This window comes from Phalacrocorax aristotelis, chromosome 2, assembly GCF_949628215.1.
Source record: "Phalacrocorax aristotelis chromosome 2, bGulAri2.1, whole genome shotgun sequence".
NCBI classification, from domain to species: Eukaryota; Metazoa; Chordata; class Aves; order Suliformes; family Phalacrocoracidae; genus Phalacrocorax; species Phalacrocorax aristotelis.
Genome location: NC_134277.1, coordinates 54,648,874 through 54,674,367, shown reverse-complemented (window position 1 = coordinate 54,674,367; position 25,494 = coordinate 54,648,874). Strand labels below are relative to the sequence as shown.

At 41.3% G+C, this 25,494-nt stretch overlaps 1 protein-coding gene across 3 annotated transcripts in view; it reads right to left on the bottom strand.

Moving 5' to 3' along the window:
• PDE1C (phosphodiesterase 1C) overlaps positions 1–23,940 on the bottom strand; it is a 346,739-nt gene extending 322,799 nt beyond the window's left edge. Inside the window, exon 1 of one of the 3 annotated variants that reach the window (XM_075083627.1) lies at positions 23,554–23,940. In XM_075083627.1, the coding sequence (XP_074939728.1) occupies positions 23,554–23,638 (85 nt within the window). In that variant the 5' untranslated portion in view covers positions 23,639–23,940. The remainder of the gene's footprint in view (positions 1–23,553) is intronic. The other 2 variants (XM_075083628.1, XM_075083631.1) reach the window with 2 other exon arrangements.
• Between the last annotated feature and the right edge of the window lie 1,554 nt (positions 23,941–25,494).

Genomic DNA, 25,494 nt, shown 5'->3' with positions numbered 1-25,494 from the left:
CCCAGACTAGAACTGCAGATATAACTGATTATTATCTGAATACATGAACTTTCAGTGTCCTTTCAGTCTCGAGTGAGAATTTCTGATGTACTCAGTTTTAATAAGTACACTTTGAAATGCACCTTAAGATGCAGAAGTTTCAGTAGAGCTGAATAAGAAAAGCTGAAAAATTTATAATCTGCATAACAGAAGCAAATATTTTTGTCTTTCTTTTTGATTCTTGTGAAAGAATCAAGTGATACAACCTTATTGGGTAATCACTGTGTATTTTGTAACTATTTGGGTTAGGTGGAAACCACACAAATCCCCCCTTATTGAAATTTGATGTGACAGTGTAATATAATATCACAAGAAAATCTAGAGTCTCAGATTTCTAAATATAATCAGTCTGTTCCTTCAACATAAAAAGTCACATGAGCTAGTTCCAGATGGTGACATTTGTACAAGCAAAGTCATTAGAAATCATGAACCTCAGTGAAGCATGCTGCAACCTGGATTTAGATTGGTCTGTGCATGTATATGAGCACTAATGTACACATTGAAGAGGCTTAGCCTAGAATCAAAATAGCTAAAAACCCCACATTATTAGTCTTTAGAGTGCTTTTGTCCCTTTCAAAGTAGCACTATTTAATCAAAGTTTTAAAAAATCCTACTGTAAGAAATACATTTATAGAACCTACAAGCTTTCAGAAGGCTTTATTGGTTTGGGTACAACAGGGTGATAACATAACTAGAAGGTACCTTCGAGCCTGAAGCTAGCTGGGGTCCATCCATTTCAGAGCCACCTTGAGTAAGCGTGCATGCAACTTTATAGACATTCACTGAGGTAAGTCCACAGTCCGCCCATGGAAGGTGCCTGTACAACTCCACTAGACCTCTCCAAAACTGCCAGCTTGCTGCTAATCTGCAGCATCCACAGTCAGCATTCCAGCACATACCACATTTAATAGACTTTGGCACATAAATCATTTCTGTTTGCAATGTACCAAGCTGTGCTACAGTCCCAGAAAGAACTCTGCACAAATCCATTTTTCCTCAAATTTCACTAGCCTCATTTCATTCACTGGTGAAGAACAAGAGGTTTCTGGGGCCCTTTTTAAGGGAGCAGTTTCAAACTTCCCATGTGTTCACCTTTCTGAGAGTTTAAAATGGGGTAGAAATTTCAGTGTTTTCCTTCCTTTCCCACTTAGGTTTCCTCTGCAAGGATGATCCAAACTGTAAAGCTTTGCTCCACCTGATATTCTAAATGCTGATGCATAATAGCTGTGAAGCTTTAGAGAACATAAATCTTGTGAGGCAAGAAAAGTACCCAGAAAGGGTAAAGGCCAGGAAGTCTCAACCTACATAGTTTAAATTTCAAAATATTTCAGAATATATGCTTCTGGATTTTGCATTCGCCCTTTTCTGCTCTCAAGACTGAGGGTCTGAACACTCATGAACAGAAAAAGGAGTTTAAGGGCTTAAACACTTTAAGAAAAAAAATACAAAAGAAGCAAAGAAAAAAAACATATGTGACATGGACTAAAACTTACACCAACTCACAATGTGTTTTGAGCTAAGAATCCAGAAGTCAGAGACATTGACCTCTGAGCAAACTTGAGTATTGCAGAAATGGGCAGAAATTTGTTATGCATGTCATTATCGTGACCAAGTTGTGCAACTGAACTCTGGGTCAAACAGAAAAATAATAGAGGACAATGACCAGACCTGAAATGATATTTTACCAGTTTTGGACATATCTGCTTCCATTTGGGAAAGCATACTAGAAAATAAAGCTTTAGAGACACAGTGTCTGGACTCAACTCTCAAAACCAGAAGTTCTGATAGGATTTATAACTTACACTCTTTGTAAACAGGAAGACCTTTTTTCCTTTTCTTCCTAGAAGAAAACCAGCTGTATTTGAAAGGCTAAAAAGTACAGGTTGCAGTAGCTCCATGCACAGCGGAGTAATAGGATCGATGTCTGTCATCCCAATTGCTAAATGTCCACTAGCAAATGGCTTGCTCTGCAAATAGCAGGTGGTTGCTGCAATTAATCTAAATATTAGCCATTTCATCTATGAGTGCATGGAAGAAAAGAGACATCAAACCCACACAAATTACTTGGATCACTATTAATGATTTCACAGGAAGCAGGTCCAGACTCCCCACCACACTCTAAAATTTTGAAAGAATGACAGATGTCCTTGGTTACCAGATAATGCCTTAATGAAAACAAAGCAAGATCAAAATGCACTTTCTTGTTATAGCTCCATTTGCTCCCTAAATTATACTTTGTAATTGGAAGAATGCTGTTTAAACTTCACCCTTAGCAAAGGCACCAAGAGATGCCAACTACTGACCAAGGAAGTTTCACAAAGCAGTCAAAACAATAAGCATCACAGAACTGGATTCCTGCTTTCACCAGCACCTTAAGTTAGAACTGAGACCAAAAGACACAGTCCTATCCTTTGATATTCCATTTATTTCCAAACCTGCACCAAGCCCTTTGTGACACTGGGAGAAAAGACAAGACACTGATTTTATCCAGGGTCAGTTCCCAGCTCAGGTGCTTTACCCAGATGTGGCACCATCTGCAGTGGCTGAAGGTGATGCAACGTGTAGCTAGCTGGAAGGAGGTGGCAGAACTACTGCTTTCAATGGTAACAGTGGCTTGAAACACCTTGAACTGCTCAGGAAACTGGTCTGAGTGACTGACTGCTACCAGTAGAGAGGGGGGAAAAAAAGCAACACACATAGTAAGAACGTCCACTGTCACATTTCAAATTATCTCACTGCCAAATATTCCTGTTGCTACAACAGGTAAACTAGAGGAATGAGAGAGAAGTTTATAACTTTTTTTTTTTTTAAGCACTGTTACTGATTGTTTTGAAGCATGTGAAGTCTCCTCCGATGTCTCATGAAGCACTTAGTTTGTAGATATTGAAATATCAGAAAAGCAATAAAAGTTGTAAAAATTGTATACTTAACTATCTTCTTCAGATTTTATTTCCATTCATACATTGTATGACACCTTTGTACTCTAGGCAGCCAAAACCCTTTGGCAACCCCCCTATCCAAAATCACAAAAAACCTTGCTCAGAAAAAATCCTTTCACAAGGAACTAAAAAAAAAAAGAAAAAAGAAAAAAAGGTAAAAACTGTTTGCTTGGTTTCTTTTTTTAATACATCCTTGAGAAACAAAAGGAGGATATACAACCATGTGTTGTCTTGACAACAGGAAAAAAGTATATCAGTAAGTACCTTTCGGTTGAAGAAGACGACTGGAACTTGTAGAGTGCTGGGAAATGAAACAAATTGTGGAATGCTTCCACAAAAAACTAGATAATCAGTACTTCTCAGTGAAACATCAGTGTCTTGCTGCCCTTATTATTAGAAGTTTAACCCACACCTTTTGTCCAGTTCAAACACTTTTCCTTTCTTTTCAAATGACTTACATATTTGAAAACTGTTACATGTGTGTCCCTCATTTTATCTTTTCCAGACGATGCAATTAATCATTCTACCTTTTTTCCTAAAAGTATGTTTTCTAGATCTCTAGATTGCAAAAGCATCTGAGGAGCGAAGGGGGCACGTCTTCAGATCCAGATATTGGTAATTGCGATATAGTCATCCAGGCTTCCTTTATAGTCAACAGAAAGAAAATGTCACTTCTAGGGCATGATTCAGCTCAGCCAGAGATTGATGTCTAAAATAGGTCAGACTAACAACACCCTGTTAGAATCTATTTCTCTATATTGATTATAAAGGAAGCCAAAATTATTACCTCAGATCAGGATGCCTTAAATTAGGTGAAAACCTGCCCTGACCTGGTTTCATGTGCAGCTTGTACAGATTGTGTTGGAGGCTCTCTCCTTGAAAATAACCAGGCTGTGTAAAAACCACCAGTAATATGTGAGGTTATACTGACAGCATAGGAGCCACTTGACCTCACAAACATATAATCCACTGGGAAAAAAGTTCTTCTTGGAAAGGTTTGCAAGCAGACTCGTTAGAAAGTTACCATGGAAACATTTTTTTTCTCCATTGGTAGAGCACAGTTTGACAATTAGCTCTTGTGGGTGTGACCTTTTGGATTTGAATTTTGTAATACTAGTAAAGGAGGCCTCCTGCGAATTTCTATCAGGCACCTTTATTCCCTTGCTGAACACCAAAAGAAAAGGAAAGATTGTGTACTGGTGTTCCACACAAGGGTGAAATGTAGTGATCTTAAAAAAAAAAATAAAAAAGAAAATCATTGAGCTGTGCACAGCTAAAGGAACGCCAGACCAGAAGTTCAGCCTCTGATACGGGTAAGGTTTGTGTTTTCCTGCTCACCAAAGGAACTGCCTTTAAAAATAACTGAAGCTATAACCATCACAGAGCAACAAACTGTCTCAGCCACATGTACCTGCCAGCTCTGATACGACAGCTTGGTCATAAAACTGGGGGATGCAGCAAATCAAATGATTCTCTACCATGGGGGAAATGCAGTAGCTCCAGAGCCCTTTATCAACAGGTACTGAAATTGGCAGTGATACAACAGCATCCTCTCTCAGCCAAACAGGCACTTCTGTTACCTGGAAATACGAGATTGATGCAGCCATTACTCTATATCAGTACTACGATACAAAAGCAGGTAATGCTTTGGGAGCACAAGTCCTACTTTTAAAGATCACCGAGACATAAGTCCTTAAGCGCTTGTGTCACACCTGAAAGCAGAGCCTCAGCTCCCACATCAATAGGATCTTTTGCAAATGTTATCCGTTATGAAAACACAGAGGTACTTTTTTGATAGCCACCAACAACAGCATACGTCTTTATGATCTTAGTGCAGTCAGGCTGTAAACAAGTTGTTCCTGAATAATTAAGAGAGCTAGAGCCTTTGTATCCATAGCAAAGGTATCTTAGGCTACTGTGGTAGTGACAGGAACATTCAAAGGAAAAAAGGAAAAACCTATGACCCACATTACTTTGCAGTTGCCTTTTATTCCTTATTGCTCCAGATTGTTTCCAACTATGCTGTAATAAACTCCTGTACTGATACTGCCCAATATGTGCCACAAGACAGAACGTAAGAGGTCATGCAGTATTAGATTGATTTTCTCAACAACAGTTATAGCCCAGATGTGCACACCTTCTGTCCAGCAACCCTGTTTCCAATTCATAACCCAATGCCATGGTAGGTTTTGTGGCCAGAGGGAAGCTCAGCACTGGGACACAGCCTAAAAATACATTTTCCAGCTGGGATACTTGGAGTGAAGGGGGCTAAGACGCTGCACAGTGCCACAATTTCTCTCTTGTGCTTCCTGATCCTGGCTCTTCCCCAGCACAAAGGTTCATAAAGGAGGGGAGATGTGACAGCAGTGTCACGTCCGAGTGCAAGGCCTGGCCTCACTGATGGGTGAGAGAAGGCCAGCTGTGCGTGAACGTGAGCCAGCAACTTGCCTTAGCAGCAAAGGCAGCTAGCCATATCCTGGGATTCATTAGGAGTGTTGCCAGCAGGTCAAGGGAGGTGATCCCTCCTGTCTATGCAGCACTGGTCAGGGCACACCTAGAGTGCTGAGTCTAGTTCTGGGCTTCCCAGTACAAGAGAGGTGTGGACATACTGGAGAGAGTCCAGCAAAAGCCAACAAGGATGGTTAAGGGACTGGAGCACCTCATATATAAGGCAAGGCTGAGAGAGCTGGGACTGTGCAGCCTGGAGAAAAAAGGCTCAGGGTGACCTCATCAACGTGCAGAAATACCTGAAGGGAGGGTGCAAAGACGACAGAGCGAGGCTTTTTTCAGTGGTGCCCAGTGACAGGACCAGAGGTGAAGTGCACACACTGAAACACAGGAGGGAACCTCTGAACATTGGGAAGCACTTTTCTTTTACTGTGAGGGTGACCAAGCACTGGTACAGGTTGCTCAGGGAGGTTGTGGAATCCCTATCCTTTGACACAGTCAAAAGCTGTTTGGACATGGTCCTGGGCAATCCTGGGTCTATGTGGCCCTGCTGGAGCAGGGGGATTGGACAGGATGGCCTCCAGAGGTCCCCTCCAACCTTAACCGCTCTCTAACTCTGTGTGCCTTCACCTTTTGAGACATATACAAGCTGCACTGAGCAGACAGGCCTTCCTGGGGGCTCGGAGCGTAGAAGGCTTTTGTGAACTTCCTGTGCATTGTTTCTTCTAGATATATTAGGTGGTTAGGACATCATTTTGGGACAAACATCATCTTTCATCCTCACACTATATGAAGACTGCAGTACTCCACAGACTGGACTGCTTTCTGTGGCAGTCCATAAAGCCAAACCTTTCAGGCTAGTCTGTTTACTAACAAAGATGCTATGCCGTAAGAAAAATGGCTGACATCACTGAAAAACGTTTATTCCTTTTCCAGATATAGTTAAAGATGGAGTTACTAAAATCATTCTGTGCTACAATGAACACAATGGGAAAATGATGATCTACTATTCCTATTAATTAGTGCTATTTTTCCTGTTAAAAAAGTGACAGTCATTAGCGTGGACCACATATAAAAGACTTTCAGGTACTGGGAAGCATGGCTGAGATAGTTAACTGTAGGTCAAACCAGCATTTCCAGCAGTAGGCTCTGCCCACATTTTCTCTCACTGAGTCTATTCCAAAAGCCAAATAGAAAAGACGAACCATTGCCTCTGATTTCAGTTTAGTTTATATCAGACAAAGCAAGAGATGACTGGGAGAGGAAATGGGCATTTCTGTTTTTTTGTTTTCAAGAAATGAACTCACTGTTTTCTGTTTTGCATCTTCTCCTTTCCAGCATCCCATTTTAATTTTTAAACTGTATGTACCCCTGGGATCATCACTCTGTCCACTCAGGTTTCCATCAGATATCTTCCTATGCATGAACAGGTCATACTCAGCAGAGAACAGAAACATGTTGTGGGCTCTGGCTTGGTTACCAGGTCCTAGGAGAGTTCACCCTAAAGGAACTCCAAAATATGCAGTCTGTGGGAGCTTCATTGACAAAATATTTTGTTTTACAAGGCAACAATCCCATTGTTTTCGATAGGGACCAATTATACACCATTTCCTTTGCCCTTCTATTTCAGTCTGCAGTCCCAGGGGGATCCAAGTTTAGCCCTCTGGCTGTGAGTGGCACTCCTGAGGAAGTTCCTCTGACGCCTGCTTTCCTTTCCTCCTCTGCCAGGCAGGGACCTCAGGCATCATCCAAGCCCAGAGGTGACCCAGAGCACACCTATATAGCACTCAAGGGAGCGTATGCATGGAAGCCCACACCTTGTTCCGCCTTTCCCTTGGAGGAGACTTACATCTACTTACCAGCATGTAATCTGCCACATTCCTCTTTCCCTACACATCACTTCTGATGTTTCCCCGTGAAAACTAAAAAGCCAGGAGGCCAAAAGAGCGTAGCAAGGAAGGCAGCTAAGTGTAAACGATGCCTTTTCAAGTAACCCTCTCTTCTATTTGGAGCTTCCTCAAATCCCAGGTCGTCATGGCTTTATACCTTTGGTCATTTAGACCTCTGCTAAATTTGTGTATGCTTGCTATGCTGTTCCTTTAGCTCCCCCAGCTTCCATAAATCCACACAAATACACACACACATATTTAAAGCGAGGCCTTGGAAATACCCTTCTTTCCCCAAAACATCAGCACTTCAGCTGCACACCGACAGGAAGGCAAGCAGAGGCAGGCAGACCTGCTAGCTCTTTTAATCAGAGGAATCCTGGACAAATGACTGTTGCATGTGCCATACAGCTGAGTGGATTCACAGCTTAAGTACATCACTGGAAATGCCTTGCACTCTACTGCTTTTTCATCTGCCAACACCGGCAGGTTTGCACAGACAGCATGCCATGAGAGACTGATCCTTGGCTGCCCATCCTGCATGCAAGTCAAGGAGCGTTACATCCTTTTTTGAAAAGACTTCACTATAACACCCCCTTTTAACTGTTCAGCAACTCAGTTTTAATAATCAGAGAAGCCTCTCTTCTCCCTCTTCTGTGTGCTGTCTCAGGAACAGGAGGCTGAATGTGAACAGCAGACCTCTCAGGCTGCCCTGGTGCCATGCAGCTATTGTCACTTGTCCTTTGTCACAGCCTTCCTGCTACTTGTAAGGAAGAGACATACACTACACAAACTTTGCCCACTGCCCATGATGCTTTCAAAGGAGTCTGTAAGAGAAGCGGCAAACAAAAGAGGGCAACGCCCTGCTTTTCCCTCTAAATGCAATGTCAACGCATTTCTGTCTGTTCAAATCCAAGCCTTGATCCAACTGAAACTAGCAGAACTTTTTGCCATTATTTTCAATGGGAGAATAAAATCCTTTCATGATATGCAAAAAATAAGAAAGGAAGTAGAAACCGAAGGAAAAAAAAATTTAAAAGTATGATTTTCTTTTTTTGCTGTATCTTCATCTAGAGAAACTTTTTATTCACATATAGAATCACTGAACAACTTCGGTTGGGAGCAACCTTCAAAGGGCATGAGTTCTGATCCTTGCTTAAAGTAAAGCTAATTTAAAGCACATTGCTTGTTACAGAATGAAAAGAAATATTTAAAGTTTTATTTCAGTTACAACCTTGTGCAAAATGGCTCTAGAAAGATTGCAAAAATGGTTCTCTAATGGAAGTGCACTGAGTTTTTACCTTCCTTCATTTGTGGTCACTTTGCCAGCATTGCTTAGGTGCCATCGGATCTCCCCCGTACACTTCGGCACTGGTGCATGCACCCTTTATTTACTTTACAAGCAGTATGGGATCAGATATAAAAGACTTCAAGATGTATTTAAGGACTCCATTTTGAGTGGCTGAGTAAAAAATATTTCCTCACAGCAATAAAGCCCACTGTACTGTATAACCTTAAACCCAGGACATGAAAAGTCCCTGTGCTTATATGCCTATGCTTCAGAGAGCAGGAGAAGAGCAGGGCAGGATTTGTCTCCTCCAACTCATGAAAACAGCCCAATCTTTAATTAGCAAAACCTAATGCTGCTGTGGCCTACATACCAGGTGGAACAGACAGGAAGGATTTCTCACAAATAGAGAACGGCATGTGCAAAAAGCTAAGAAAGATAATCCTGGTAAATAAACTTCTCATTAATAGGCAACACAGCAAGTCAACCATACAGTAATGCAACACCACTTCATAAGCTGCCAGTGCAGATGTTAGGAGAACCATCTATCATGTGTCTCTCCTTTTCAGCTTGTCTGCTGTCTACCAGCTCGCAGAAGAGGTTGACTGGTGGTGTGATCCCGTCTGATATAACTGTTTCAAACAATTGCAGTTCAGGTCAATAACTAAAGCTTCCCATGCATATAGAAACTAAGGACTGCTTCCCAATTCCCTGTCCTTGGCAATCTGCCAGTGAGTACCCACAGACGGCTCTTCTCAGAGTTGCCTTTGCAGCAACCGGTCTCCAGTTGTGATGCAAAAAGATTCACTCACACAAAGATGCTGTGTGTTTTAAAATAAAAACTTTTTTTTTTAACTCTTTTTTTTAAAATCTCCACTTTGAAGCAAGCGCAGCCAAACCATTAAGCACTTCCGACGTGAAAAGCGCCACCGGGGGTATTTGCCAGCGTTATCATTATTACTTCACATAAACTACCAATACCCATAAAAGTAGTGACCAGTATAACATATACTCTTCCCCCAAAGCTGTCTTGCCACTGTAAAAAGGACAGCTTTGTCTTAATACTACATAAATTTAAAATTAATATCTTTAAAAGATTTACCAAGCTTCACATCCAGTTGCTGACAATCTGTGATAAAAGGAAGAAAGATCCAAGGCCTGAGTCAGAGCATTTTTGGCACTGCACTTGAATATATACCATTAGTGAAGGCCCTGAGCAAAATACTGACGCTGGCTAATATATAATGTCAGTCTTAGTTTTAAAGTTACATATGGCTCTTTAAATTGAAACTTTAGCCAAGGAAAAATTCTTCTGTTTGTTTTGTTCTTCTGAAAACGACTAAACGAAACGCCTGTGAAAAGTCATTAATTTTTTCATCTGTAATACTGTAAGTGACTTCATTGCAGGTACCACACAGACTGAACTAGGCAATAACACATGCTATGTCTCCCCAACATCTCCCAACAGGCATCTGGGTTTTTAGGGCACATCTCTGATTCTGTATAGAAAAAAAAATCTCTTGGCTCTTTCTAGAGACAGTGCTACTTCAGCAGCTCCAAGGACAAGCAGGCCACGGTGAACAGCGAGTCTGTGCAACATAGCAAACACCCAGTGTTCTGGCTACAGAAAATGGGATTCAGTTTAGGGCTTTGTGCTTGGAAGTCAGGAGGTGGTCATCTGCCCATCAGGACAAACCACCTGTGGTCTCTTTGTGCAGCAGGAGCTATCTGCTGGCCTTACAAGTGCACAGCAGAAGGTATAAGTCCTGTTACCATAGCTCCCTGACGGTACAAGGCCTTCTGCCTCAATACAAGTGATGCTGTGGATGCAGCACAAAGGGAGTTAAACCCATGCTCCTCTAAAACATCTTACAGGAGTAGCTCTCTGCAGAGGAAGGAGTTTGACTATGTTTTACTGAGTAGTTCTGAGGTGACCGCTCTCTTCTTTTCTCAGGTGTATCCCAGGAAGAGGCGGGAGGCATGATGAATATGTGGATACCTCAATGGAAGCATCTGCCCTTATTACTGAAAGGTATTGGCAACAGAGCGCTCTCAAAACGCACAAAAACACTACTTCATAAATTCATTGAGTATAGCACTTAAGAGCTATGTGACTGAGCTCCTGAAGCTAAGTATCTTCTATATTTTAAAAGTTATCATTACTAACGAGTCTAATTTGGCATCTCTTGCAGTAGTAAGTACTCACATATATTGTAATGGCACTAATCACATAGAAATGCATGACAGCTCAAAATAATCCTAATTTAGTTACTGCCTTCACTGATTTCCTTTGGTTCTGCCATGCTTCTTTACAGAATCTTCCCACATGCTGTCTTTTTATTTAACGGTATCATCTCTAATTTTTCTCTTTCAGGTTGTTTTTTTGCTTTGGTTTTTGTTGGTTTTGGTTTTTTGTTGGGGTGGTTTTTGTTTGTTTGTTTGTTTGTGGGGTGTTTTGTTTTGTTTTTTAAATAAGTCTTTCACCAGGGAAGTCCAACTGCATGTTTCATAACCTCAGTGGCATATAATGTCCATGCCTCATCCTGACTGCTTTATCCTTACACTTCTGTGACTATCTGCCACCTTCTGCAACTATGCCTAATCTATTTTCCACTTACTGCTTTGTTCATCTGTGTCCCAAAATTTCAGTGATCAAAGAATGCCTTACAATGGCATTAATTACATCAGTAAAAGATTGGAGAAGAGAGAATAATACCAACAATTGTTGCCCACTTTAGATCACTGAATTCCAAGGGGGAGCGAAATTACCAGATTAGACACTTCCCCTGTATGTATCGGCACATGGCCCTCTAGCCACAATGAACTGTAAAGCAAATGCTCCTTTCATTTAAAAAGCATTATTGTTATGCAAAATGCCAGCCTCATTTTCCAACATTAAATAACTTGGGCATAGTTTTGAAATGCTTTCTCTTATCACCAATATTGTTAGGGATTTGGGCTGAATAAGAAATATAGGATTAAGGATTCAGCCTATCTCCTTTAACTATTCCTAATCCCCACTGCTCTTTTTCTTTCAACAAGTTTTGGAATTGCTGCTGTTTTGTTCTTCAGCAGCCATACTAAGAGATGCCTTCATTTTCCAGTGCTAATCCCTCCTGCAGTTTATAGCAGCTTTACAAATATAAAATTATGTATACAAGTTCAGAATTTACATAGACTGAAAGACAATGCAGTACAAAAGAAAATTCAAAATATTACAAAAATTAACTCTTTTTAGCTATCAGATATTATTTGATGGTAATGACACACATTTTCAAAAGATTCTGCTTTGTTCCTTTTTCAGTGCCAAAAGGTACCAAATGTGACTTCATAGAGCAGTCACAAATGTCTTAGCCATCCAAATGCTGCTCAGTGACTTCAACAATCAGCTTATTTCAAATGAGAACAAATAAATATTTTGTAGTGATGATGGCAAACACAGCATGTGCTGTCTGCATAGTCAGTTTACTGGATGTGATAAATCCACTGAACACATAAAACTGAAAAGGAATGTTCTGAATTAAATTAAAAAAAAATAATTGTGTAGCATAAGACTCATTTTTCTGTGTCCAAAGTTTTCCCTGTGCTTCATTCTGGAGTAGCAGGCTTGTCTAGACGGCTATTTCACAATTTTAAAAGTATTAGCATATTTCCTCCTTTCTTTTCATGAATTTCCAATGCATTTTCCAACTTACAACATTTGGATTTAGGAGTTCAAGGTCCATAAGGTATGATACCGTGTTCTTTAGAAACACAAATTAGTCTTAGCAAAGCCATCGAGAGAGATTTTGGCACCCAAAGCATACCCTGTCTTCCCTTCTTTCTTCCTCCAGGTGCCTTTGAAAGACTCTCAATGCCAAAATACTCCATCCCCTCCTCTTGATTAGTAGCAGTGCCAGCAAGCGGCAGGGCTCAGGTATCTTACTGCCAAAGGGTGGAGAGGACTATGGGGGTTCAGGAATGATGTGCATGTCCACATCTGAAATCGTGCCCTCACTCCTTTCAGCGTAACACTCATTTCACCAACATGGAAACATCCTCTTCTCCCCAGTTCGAAAAGATGTTTGTAACAGCGCCTATGCATTACAGGCAAAATTTCCCAAGGTGCTCAAAGGCCACATTTCCTTTGCCTCTTGGCTTAGGGACCTAAAGATACAGACATTCTCTTAGAAGGCTTATCCAAAACATCTGAACAGGTTAGTGCTTAATAAACACTGAAATAATCAAAGCTAAAAACTTCCTAAAAGGACACAAAACTTCCTTGCCACAAACGACATAAGAGAGATCAAATGCAAGTGACTGAATGCAACACGTAAACACTCAACCAGCTGGGAACACATCCCAGAGGTATCAGTGCAGAGCTTGAGAAAAATAATTATCCATGTAAAGTGTTACTGTAAATGACAGCTAATAAAACAGAAGGCTCGGATTATTGTTGCTGCTTCAGAGGGCAAGTAGGCAAACGCAATCAGAGAGTAAATGACAAGTCGTTGTGCAGAATTTCACTTCAAAAATGCCACTTCACTTAAATGGCACAATGAATTCTAATTAATGGGAAGCATTAGACTGGAACATAAGGCAGCAAACATCACTAAAGAATAAACATATTCTCCTATGAAGGAAAATCTACTCTGATCATGTTGTCAAGCTGACTCAAGCATCTTCCAGGAGCAAGTGGATCCAAGTTATCAGCAGTGCTGTAATTGCCATTCTCGCTACTTACACTTCCCTTGACTCAATAAAAATTAAGCCTTAAGCATTAGCCATGCAGACAGGAGTAATATCGTGAAGCCACCTAGCAACTGTAGTAATAACCCATTGATACTCTGGGAATGGAGGAACGCTGGGGAGCATTAGCACACTGGCCTGATAGTTGAGGCATTTGCTTAGTTACAGGATCCAACACCAGCTGACATGGATCCATATTCAAGTCGCAGCTTCAGCCCGTCCAAGTGAAACTATTGTACAACACTTAATAACAGCCAGGATCCCCTGGTTTCCCCAGGCTGCTGTGATGACTCCCAGGTGGCGTTTTAAACAGCAATGGTTTGGTCAGGGTTCCTTCAGCTTGTTTGTCTTTGTCCTGTGTCTCTCCCAGAGGTGGCTCCTGCAGCAGGGCCAGCCAAGGGGAAAGGACTCAACTTTATAGCCAGATTAATTAAAGTTACCAGCAATCCATGTCTGCTCTCTGCGGCAAAGCGGGCTGCAAACTGTGGTCACAGAGGAGCTGCTACACCTCCTGTTCAGCCAGGTTCTGGGATAATCATTGTGCGAGCATGCCAGGCTCCAGCACCAACCCACATCAGTATGCTGTGGCTTTGCACTGTGAGGCAGGAGGTTTCTATGTAATTGTTTCTATCTATGTGTAATAGGGAAAAGAGGTAAAACAACTACCTTAATATCCACCTCTGTCACAACCAAAAATTCACACCATGGAAAAATCAATCATTTTTGCGGAAGAAACATGCACCCAAATGTCATTAAACACTCAGCTCAAATCTACCCTGAATTATGCTTGTGAAAACTCAGAATTCGTTCTGTTGAAGAGAAGCAAGGTGCTCATTAATCAGTTGATCCACACGTGCTGCGTAATTTCTGAAAAGCAGACAATTGACCAAAAGGTATGGTTAGCAGCAGTCATGAGGTCTTAGGTATTTCCCACTAGAATTCTATTTAATGTTACCAGGAAGAAATTAAACCCTTTACCTGCAAAGGAACTTTCAAAAGTAGCATGGGGTGTCCTGTTCTGGACATTCTAAAGATATCCATTGATTTTTTTTGTAACAGCAGAGTTAGCCAACAGCTGGGGCTCTGGAAAATCCCACAGCTTTTTTTATGCAAGGAGCCATGAAATGAGATTCTGTAAATTAATGCTGAAAAATTATTTACGTTCCTAGGAGAAGCAGTAGAATCTACCACGGTCCCTTGTGCTCCATAACAGCTATATACACATTCAAAACTTTTTTTACTATTCACCATGTACAGAGTACATGGACTATAAAATATAGATATGATTCAGATTGAAATCAGCTTTGATTATCAAGTTCTATTTTAATATTCCAGATTTTAGCATTGAAAAAAAACACAGCTTTGCCAGAGATTTCTTAGATTTGCTCATATGTCAGTTTTAAGAAAAATAGTACACACTGCAGGCCAAATTACGTTTTGAGTTACCAGGGTTGCATAAGAGTCAGAACATAATTTGGCCTGCAAGACCTGTAATTCTGAATTATGATAATGTTCAAGGTGGAAAGAACATAGGTGGCCTTTAAATCAAGGGCCGGCAATTCAGAGGAAAGACCTTCTCCCTCCTGTAGACTAATAAAATGTGATACAGTGCCACCAAATAAGGGCAAATAAAAGAAGTCTGAACATCCTAAAGATTCCATTTTCAAAGTACATTTCAAGGGAAGTAGTGATTATTGACGGTATACATGTCTGATAATAATCACAGCTTTGGGAATGGGGGAGGAAATCAGTATAAACTAAATGGGCTTAGTATTCTGCTATTCACATCGTGCACAGCAGCACATAAAATATCCTATCCTGCAAAACGCCAGTGTTAATGGGAGTGGAAAACAACACTTCGTATTTGGAGCATAGCTGACGGTAGCACCTATAAATTTCAGACAGTCCTTTTTCTCCATGCACTTTCATTCTTTGCTCACTTCCTAGAGTGTTACAGGTGCAATTGTCCCCACTTGGTATTTGATTAAAAACCCAATTGCTCTCATTTAATCACAGAGTGAACTTTCATCACTACGCAGCAGAGCTCCTCAGCCTGCAACTGGTTTGAAAAATTCTGCAACTTCAGTAAGGTTTCATGTGCACATCCAATGGCAGAATCATGGCCTGAATGAGAAAAAGTATTTTTAGGATTTCTTAAGGGTATCTGCCTGGTATGGGTAAATCTTTCATCTTTAGCTATAAGGATCGTAGAACAAACAAACAAAAATAACAACAAACCTCAAACTCAGTGTTCTAAGCAGAGGAACATTTTGCTGTAAGTGGTTTCAGAGAAAAGTTAATATATTTCTGGTTTTTACTTCAAGTCTATTTCCAAAGTGGTTTAACCACTTGCTGTGCTTGAACTAGCAATAAAAAAAAAATATCCCTATAAGTTTTCTGTACATACTTAGCTGTGTGGTGGGACTACAGCAAGAAAGCTTAGTTTTCAGTCCACATGATTCAAACTAAATCACACTGGCATTCATGGAGTGAAAAATAAAGAGAAAAGGATGAAGCAGGAAAACACTAGTACAAACTTTGGGGACTAAATCCATTACTGTAGTTCAAGAGTACAAGACCCAGAAATGGGAATTAAAAAAAAAAATGTGAAAAAGTGGGTCCGTAAAAGTGATCAGCATGCCACGTGGGGCAACTGCAAGGACTTCAGCTACCCATGTATACAGGGAAGGAGCTAGTAAAACCTGACTTTTGAAAGCTTTCACTCCCAATAAGCATTCATTGTCAATACTAAAAGAGAAAGGATATGCAACCTGAATCCAGTGTCCTTAGCCTCACCTCTGATGAGTATGAACTGGCTGTAAATCTATTGAACATAGAAGAGGCACTTGGAGTTAGAACTGAATTAAGTGGTACTGGCTAAGCGAGTTGTCTCCCCTCTCCCCTTTCCCAATAACACACCATTTGACAGGTCTCACCACCGTGAAAAAGAGCGGGGGGAGGAAGGGGAGTTGGAAAGGGCACTAAATCAACAGAAAAAAGACACAGCATTGTGCAGCAGCAGCAAGAGACTAAACACCACACAATGCCATTTAATGGAGAGATGATGTTTGCAGCAGTCTTCCTGAGGGAAATTTTCAGGGGGCTGATTGCAGCTGCTATGACAACAAGGGGTAGCATGTGATGTCACACAACGACCCGAGTGACTGCTGTCACATTTTCCCAGCGCACGGCTCGACTCGCCAGCTGGGAAGCCAGTAGAGACCTCATTAAGTGCATCTGTTCAGTAATTACTACAACTTTCCCTGCACCACGCTTCCAACTTTGCACACAGCCGTAGCACAAGGCTATTGATGTAGTCATGAGGGTGAAGTTCCCAGGCCTGAAAATTTCGAGCCTGTAGCTATTAGAAATTTGGGATCGAGTTTCAGCAGGGTCATTAGAACAAGCTGTGTCACCAGGCAGGGAGAAGTGGGGAGCAAAATCATATCAGCGTAATCTTAATGAAGTCTTGGAAGCGAGCCATGGAAAAGCGGCGTAATTTGCCTTTCTTGTACGCAGGGCAGCTCCTTCTCTAGTCTACAGCAGTGTTTGCTTTAACTGGAAAAAGACTGTCCAGGACAAATTCTTTGCTCATTTAAATCACTGTGGTTCTCTCTCCCAGCTGCAGTAGAATGATGCAGATTTACCGCTGGCCAGGATCCTGCCTCTCGACTTGATTTGCACTAGTACACAAATAAGTGCAAGATACACCCAGGAGCCTTTTGCTTTCTTACTCATGCAGAGCTAAAGAACTTGATAAAAATGAGCTAGCATTTACACTACATCAGGAAAATAGACCAATTAGGACAGCACAAGGGTTTAAAATAGAAGATATGCAGCAGAAATGCAAATCCCCAAAGGCAATTAGGTTTGAAAGCTGGTACCCACAGTACAGAGTACTGTGTACTCAGTACACAGTACAGAGTAGACTCTGGTACCCACAGTAGCAGTATGAGGAGGAGGATGCAGATCTCTGGCTTTAGACATGGGAGAGGGAGCTGGCTGGGGCTGCAAATAAGGGAAGGCTGCTCCCAGTCAGAGCCTGCCTGCTCGGGAACAGGCCTGGCTGCCTGCCTAAAACTGAGCTCAAGAGACACAGAAGAGTTCATGCCTGTTTATTTCTTTTGAACTTTGGGCATTCTAGAAAATCTGAAATTTTTAGTTAATCTCGCCGCATCAATTCAGAAGGCATTGGGAGCAGGAGTAGTTGGCCAAAGACCAGAGAGAAAACAAAAGCAGGGGCAACCCTATTTCTCACAATGGTAAGATGGGGCCCTTCCTGGTAGGAAGCAACAATCATTTGTTGTCTCTAGAAGAGGACTGATTGTGCTTCCTTCGCTCACAGAAGTCGAGCAGAGGGACAAACAGCACAGTGGGTCTGGGATCTGGCACAAAGGGAACAGGAGCCTCACCTCTAGCCAGGTGTCTCCACCTTCTGCCCTATTTGCACCTCTCTCAGGGGGCTTTGTTGCCCCACAAGCCCAGTGTTTCTGGCTACTTCCCATTTGTGAATCTTATTCCCAACACATTGAGGGGTTTAGACCATATGATGACATTAGTCCTGAAGCTAGATTCAGAGGTGGCCAAGCACCAAGACCTGGGCATACATAATTCTCCAATCTTAAATAAAAAAGTGAAGTAATGAAAAGAACACTTCCTGACAGTGATGACAACGGTTTTGTCCGTTAACAAGTCTCCTCACCTAGAGCTCTGGAGGTTATTTTTCCATGTATGGAATTCAGCTGCAGAGGACGTGGATGCCCATTCACTCACATCAAAACATGCTGCAAAGATTTTACTCTTGGCAGCTTCCCTGATAAATAAAATCAAGAAGAGGAAGGAAAATGGCACTTTTGATGTGACCCTGCCACGCGGTCCTGCAGTCTTAATCTGATCCTTTGTGAGCAGCTGATGAACCTGGTATGCAACCTTGCGTGGTAACCTGTGTCACCCAAAACAACTCTGACAGAGAAGGGGACAGCCCCAAATACTTGCTGTGTTTCTGGATGCCAAGACACAGGCAGTAGAGCACGGCTGTGAACAGCAGGTAGCAGTGACAAGGTAGACCATCCACAAAGGCAAATGAGCAGAGCCCCAGGCTTTTTGCCACACAAGAACTATCACTGCAGTCTTTTCAAAGCTCATTTACTTAGCTTACAGCAGTCCACCCCTGCAACATCAAAGATGTCAGTGCAATATTGAGACCCTGTAGATGCCACAGAAATCACCATCTCCTCCCCTTTATGGAAGCAGCTACAGGTTAAGTACAAACAGCAGGAATTACTATTGCCCATCACTGTGGCAGAGACCATCCACCCCACACAAAGGGCCAGCTGGGTATCCCACCCATATGCAGGCCAACTATGCAGACTCCTTTCAGGTGTATTTTCAGGCAGAGCAGGCAGAGACCAAACTGGTTTGAAGCTAAAACACAACTACTGAAATGGAGGGAGCAGAAAAAGCTCTCATAACTTTAGAGCTTTATTTTACAATCTATTTGCTGACAGCTTTCTTCAGGTGAATTTGTTGGGGGTAGGACTATGTTGGAAGATACTTTAACTCTTCATAGGCTATTATAACTCAACCAGACTTCCTTAAATTACATTTAAAATCTCACGTCCTATTGCAAGCTTAGTATTACGTTAATAAATTTAGATTTCCCAGTTCTCAGATCTCAGATGACAGTGCTCCACTATTCACGCAAAAATCATCAGTGCTTCCTATCAGCTCTTATTGGGAAAATACCCTCTCGCTAAGGTCTGTCAGGAGAAAGAGGGGAAGAAAATAAGAAAAGCAAAGTTATGGGGGTTTCATTGTTGTTTTTAAAATCTTTTGTATTATGTCACAACAAAGAAAATTATAGAGTTTGGGTACAATGACAAGGAGAGGCCATAACCCACAGCAGGAGTGGCAGTTATGCGTTCCCCCTTCATCTTTTTGCCAGGGACACTGTTCGCGTGCCGGCACAGGTACCTGCCCTCCCTCAGAGGTGGGCTGACCCCACAGGCAGACATTTCTCCCAGACTGCCTTTGAAGGAAGGCTACGAGTGACGCACAGGCAGAATTAGTGAGAGGTTTGTCAGCACCTTATAATCAGTGTGCTTTCAGTCAGAATGACTTTTTTTTATTGTAAGCAACCAAGGGAAGAATTAAAGTAAATCTCCATGGAAGTGCACCGTGCCTAGACCTATGAGTGTCTTCTGCTGAAACCTGCCTGTTTTTGTGGGTTGCAAAGGTGTCGTTGCCCTCAGATGGATGACAAACTCCAATAAGGCTGAAAATCAATACACAAGAACAAAACAGTTAATTGATACAGTGTACACAGTTCTCTGGCCAAAATACAGTACAAAAAAAAAAAGAAACTGCTTTCATTTCTCTGGTTTCTTTCTAGGATAATTTTAAAAAACCATTCCTGTCTATTCCATTCCTAATGGACAACCTTTCAAGAGAGAATAACACAAAATCCACAGTAGCATTTTCTTTAGAAGTTAAACACACAACACAGAGCTGAAGGTATTTTTTCCTTATCCTAATAAAGCCAAGTTCCATATTTAGTTTGCTTCCAATCTCCCCCACCCCAACGCAGACCAACAGAGCACACGCACCTCTTCAAGCAACATTTTCTTTGATGAAAACACAGAAGGCGTTTCTGAAGTGTTCTGTCAGAGGCCAGCAAGAGCTACTGTGGCTGTTCTACCTGTGACGCTGAAAGGGATGTTGAAGTGGGTTTCAAGTAGCGAACTGCAGCATGAGAAACTCCAGCAACATTACAAAAACCACATTTTTAAAGAATTATTTCAAAATAGAGCCCAAAAGCACCACCAAGCAAAACTCAGATCCTCCATAATAATTGGAGCAAGAGCTTTTGCACGCGAAATGGAGACAGTGTCCCCCTAAAGAAGCTTTCCTACAAGATTTAGAAACTGCTGTGAGAAACAAGTGTTTCAGTGCCACATCGCTCCTCTCCAGTAACACCTGAGTTACAGCAGAACTCCCCATAACTTCATTTCTTTCTAATCTATAAAAATTCATTTATTAGATATGTTGGATGGGACAAAACAGCATTGCCAGTTGCTTCTGGATATGAGAAGCGGAGAATGAGCACTTTAATGAAGTTAGCCCTTGGAAGGTAATAAATGCAGAATAAAATATGCTCTTGTTAATGTTTGTGTTTACCATTTCCCAGGTTTAAAGACAGTGAATATTTCTCTGTCTTCCACCTTTAGTCAGTCAATTACAACAGCAAAGTCAGCAACACAGTGGCGTTCTGATTTAATAGCCTTTCATTTGCACAGGACTGATGAGACAAGGTGCAGGAGAAAAAAAAAAAAAAAAAAAGAAAAAAAAGGCTTTAACTCTTAACTGTTTTTCCTTTAAACTCAGCTGCCGTTCTGCTATATTTTACTTTTAGCGGAAGAAGAACATCCAAAGTTAAACAAGAGTTCAAATACAATAATCTGTGTACAAAACTTCATGGACTCTGAAATCTGCTGACATAGACCATTGCAAATAAAGATCTTGAAGCCTTCTAGAGCTACTAAATTGCATGATGCCAGTCTTGAATGGTCCCACTGAACAGCTCACACTGTGTCCCTACTATAGTCCCTGCACATCATGGTACCAGTGCAAAAAGTCCGTAAAAGCAGAATATCCAAAACTGCACGGAAATCCTCAGTGGGCATAGAGGAGCACACCTCCATCCTCCTCAGGGTCTCTGTCGAAAGGGTGGTATCTGGAGGAAAAGGATTTGCAACTACCTTGGTTCTTTGTACAGAATAAAGCTATCAAGTATTGGCATACATTTGCCTTTCAGGTACGGCTCATCCCTTTCTTCAGCAGGCATCTGTGAAGTCCTTGGGAAGTGTGGAGTTCCCACAGCTCTCCTGTGCCACCACCAAGGCTGTCAGCAACCAAAGTGGAAATCAGAGCAGCCGAGAAGCTGCTCTAGGTTGCACTTCTGTGCAAATGGATGCTCACCATCTCCAGAGACACGAGGAGCTGCTCTTGCACCAGCCTTCTTCCATGCCCATATACTTTCACATCCAATGTTAGGCCCAGGTCTTTCATTAAAATTTTCATTAAGTCTCATTGTAAGTGATTATTTTTCAAAACACTGCAAAGATCATCCTTTCTTAGCAGTTCGTGTAAGGGGGAATCAATGCAAAGTATTTTCTTTTGCACCCAAATGGAAACCCATTTCTCTCAACCTGGTATTAATCTGTTCCTCGAGAGTATCTGTCTCCTCTCCCAGCTGACGCTTCAATAGCAGATGCAGCATCTCAGCATTTCCCAAGAACTTCTTAAAAATTTGCAGTACCCAAAACTAGATACCTATACAGAAGTCTCACCTGATGGAAAAAAGAAGTTTAAGCACATCCCTGATGCACTAATGTTGCTGTGAGATCTTTCGGATATATTCATTTTCTTCAGTATAAAGATTAACAAATATATGAATCATCCAGGTCTGTCTACCAGACCGCGCTGGTAATACTAGATAGCATGTTTACAAAGTTTTCATGGTTATGTGAGTCAATCCAATGCACACTTGCCCAGATATAAAAATAAATGTTATATAATGCACAGCTCACAGAATCAATACGCTGGTTGTGTGCACCAAACAGAAGAAAATAGCACAGGGACTCCTATGCAACAACTGTCCTGAGAAGCAGAAGCAGCTACAATTCTAAACCTGAGGCATTTGATCTAAAATTTGCTCTAGTTGCTTTGTGAGCATGAGTAGCAATAAAGACAGCAGAGCAACAAATACAGCAATCCTGCTGGTTTGTTCATGAACAAAAAGAAAAAAAAACCAAAATTGGGCACAGTCATAAATATTCAGCATCTTCAGATAATGTGCCTAGGCTCAAAGAGGAAATGTTTATCCTCCAGACTGACACAAACTGATGAAATAACACTATTAGTAATGATGCTGAGAGGGGGAGAGATTAACATAAGGAGTTCAAAAGTGAGCATGTTGCAACTTAACGTGTGGAGGCACTACCACCTTCCCATTAGAGAAAGAAATTTGAAAAGTAGCATTTGCGTGGCAGTTTCACCTCTAAAAGGCTAGATGCACATTAACAGATGAATCCATGAAGATACTTGAATGAAACATACATTCCCACCTCTAATTTTTTTTCAGCAAGTTTAAGGTTTGTAGATGTTAATGATTGCAAAACAAGTTTTCTCTAAAGCAGAGGACTAAACAGGTGCCTCCTCCTACACCAATAAAAAGCTTGCATCCATCATTATTAGATGAAATTGTGACCCAATTGCACTAATACAAATCAGGAAAGACTTTCCTGATTTCACAACTGCAAGGAAGTAGAATCTGTCATCTTAAAGGTATTCAAGGGGAATGGAATTTGTATCGATTATTACAAGTTATCCATATATTTTAACTTGGATTTAATCTAAAAATTCAAATGGGATATAAGCTTGCTTTGTTTCTAACATCAATAGGGATCTATATAATGTAGCCTAGTGAGATATGCACTTTCAGCAGAGCAGCCTGCTCAGGGAATCCTCAGACTTTAACTTTTGTACAGCAAGTCTCTTGGAAAAACACATAGACACCTGTTGCTCTGAGAAGCCTCATTTTTCCCTAAGACAGTGAAAACAAACAATAAACTGCACTCTTCAAACAGCTACAACAACCAGTCCTAAAATTCCTAATCTCTCCTCACATCTTTCCCTGCCCAGCAATTACACTTTTTGTGTCTGAGAGGCAACGAGAACTGTTACGTACATCTTCACGCAAACTGAGAAATGGCAAAAGGTTACAGAATTTGGAAACGCTGGCTAAGTGAACAAAGAAATGTTGGAAACAAAGCCAGGGCTCCCAAGGGTTGTGTTCTGGGCGCATCGGAAGGAAACGCATCTAGCAAGTTGGAAACCTGTGGTCCTGAAGCCCAGGCTTTCCTGAGATAAGGTTCCAAAACAAAAGTTCTGCAAATATCTTGGTGAACTTGTGCCAAAACCCAGCGAAAGGATTTAGCACAGCTGCGTATCAAAAGGCAAGTTTCTTGGGCAGAAGAAAATATAGAAGACAGAAGGGAAAACCAACCCAGACAGAAGTAGCAGGGCATCTATACATTTTAAAGGCATATATTGACAAAAGGCAGTTGTCAGCAACTATCTTTTAGTTGCACTTACTGGAGCTGCAAAGAAAAAGAGAAAAGAAGAGAGACAATAAAGGAAAGAAGGGGAATTAAATCAGGCTCACCAATTGTAAAGCTATAGCCATCGATGCTGAAAGTAGCACTCCGGCATTTTTTAAATCCTTCCTTTCTGCTGCTTGACTCTGTCATGATCCTGCCAGCTTGCACTTTCAGCAGCAGCCTTTCTCTCCCCTGTGGAAGCAGAGCACTCGAGCTCGCTTTTAGCTGCCCTTGAATATCTGCCTGTGACAGCACGCACACCCAACCTCACATCTCCCGGCGCGGGGAGCCAAATCCGAGAGGCATGCACCCAGCAGCTTTCTCCTCCCCCAAACACTCTTGCTGGCATGTTACCGACGTGCCTACTCAGAGTTTAACAACTGGTTAGAGGCTCCGGTATCTAAACCGGCAGTCAATTAGTGCAAGACTACTGAGTCAATAAGCCAGCTGTATCTGTCAAATCTCTGTGTAGGAGTCAGCACAATTAAAAAAAGATGAAGGGTTAGATTTTGCTGTGATCTACCCGCTGACGCTCTTTGTATTCCCTGCTATGCTGCAGCCCCTGCTTCTGTGGCTCCCCTTGCTCATGGGGATTTCTGACTTGCAGAAAATTGTGCTCAGGTTTCAGCCCTTCCAATACAAGCAGCGTGTTTTAATCATTCAAGATGTAATGAATCAACCCAAGATTACAGTACACCATCAATCATCTACTACTTATACTAATGGCAAGTCTCTAGAAACACAACTGGCAGCAGAACATAAGAGATTATCAGTAAGTAAGAACGTAAGTGACTGTGGGAAAACAACAAAAGTAATTTAGCAGTAATGATGATAAACTGAGCAAAACGTACACACACACACAAAAAAAACCTCTTCTGAGCTCTTCCTCCTCCTGGTGGTTCATCACATGGTTTGTCAACTCCTCTCTGCAGTTTTTTTACCCAATGATGATTAAAAATGTGATTCAGAGTGCTTGCAGCAATCCACTGATAAAGGCAGGCAAATCATCCCTATCCTATGAACAGACAAAATTTAGAGTCAAGGCTGGCAATGTTTTCACAGAAGGCTAGCAGCAAGCCAAGGTTTTATAAATAGATATCCAAGAAAACACTGTTAATATCTTAATGATCCCAGTCCACATAAATCTGTGCAATACTTTTCCTGTAATGTGTGTTAATATAGAAATCTGTTACTAAAATGCTCCAATTTTTCAGGTTTCCAAGCATAAAAGTAATTCCAGGTAAATTCATCAGGTTTTGAATTGTTCTGGGTGGAAACCACATGGAAACATTGAGTTTCAGGAAGACTGCCATCAAAATAATACCTGAAAGAGAGTTTGCTAAAAGCTTGCCCAATGCATACCAAAAGGTTTACAAAATATCAGCAAACCTGGTCTGTGTTTAATGTATAAACCTCAACCCTACCTTGCTTTCTCAAGAAAAAGTCAGATAGAAGTGTTGCACTTCTTTAATCCCCTCTCTCAAAGAATGGAGGACAGTCAGTACTGAACTCTAGTAGTTAATTTAAATTCCACTTAGTTCTAACCCAGTGAAGAGCCTTGGCCAAACAGACCTTTTTTGTTAACAAATTTTTTTTAATTATTTGGATGACTCAATAATACAAGGCAAGTTCATTAAGAAAAAAGCTGTTAGTAGTGAGGTTTGGGGTTTTTTTGTTTGGGGGTTTTTGTTTGGTTTTTTGTTGTTTTTGTTTGTTTGTTTGTTTGGGGGGGTTTGGGGGGATTTTTTGTTTGGTTGGTTTGGTTTTTTTATAGGAAGGAGGACCTGGTCTTCCAGATCTCTTGGCCTTTCAAGACTGAAGTGTGAAATAATAGTAACTACTTAGATATAACATTTACATCACTTGCACCTGCAGTTGTTTTTGACCTCAGAAGGGTAGGCACAGCTCAGGAATTTGAAAGAGTTGCTGCTATAAAGGCAGCCACTGCCATGAAGAATTCTCATGCAGTTTACAGGACTCCATCACGTAGCTGCTTCTCCTGAACA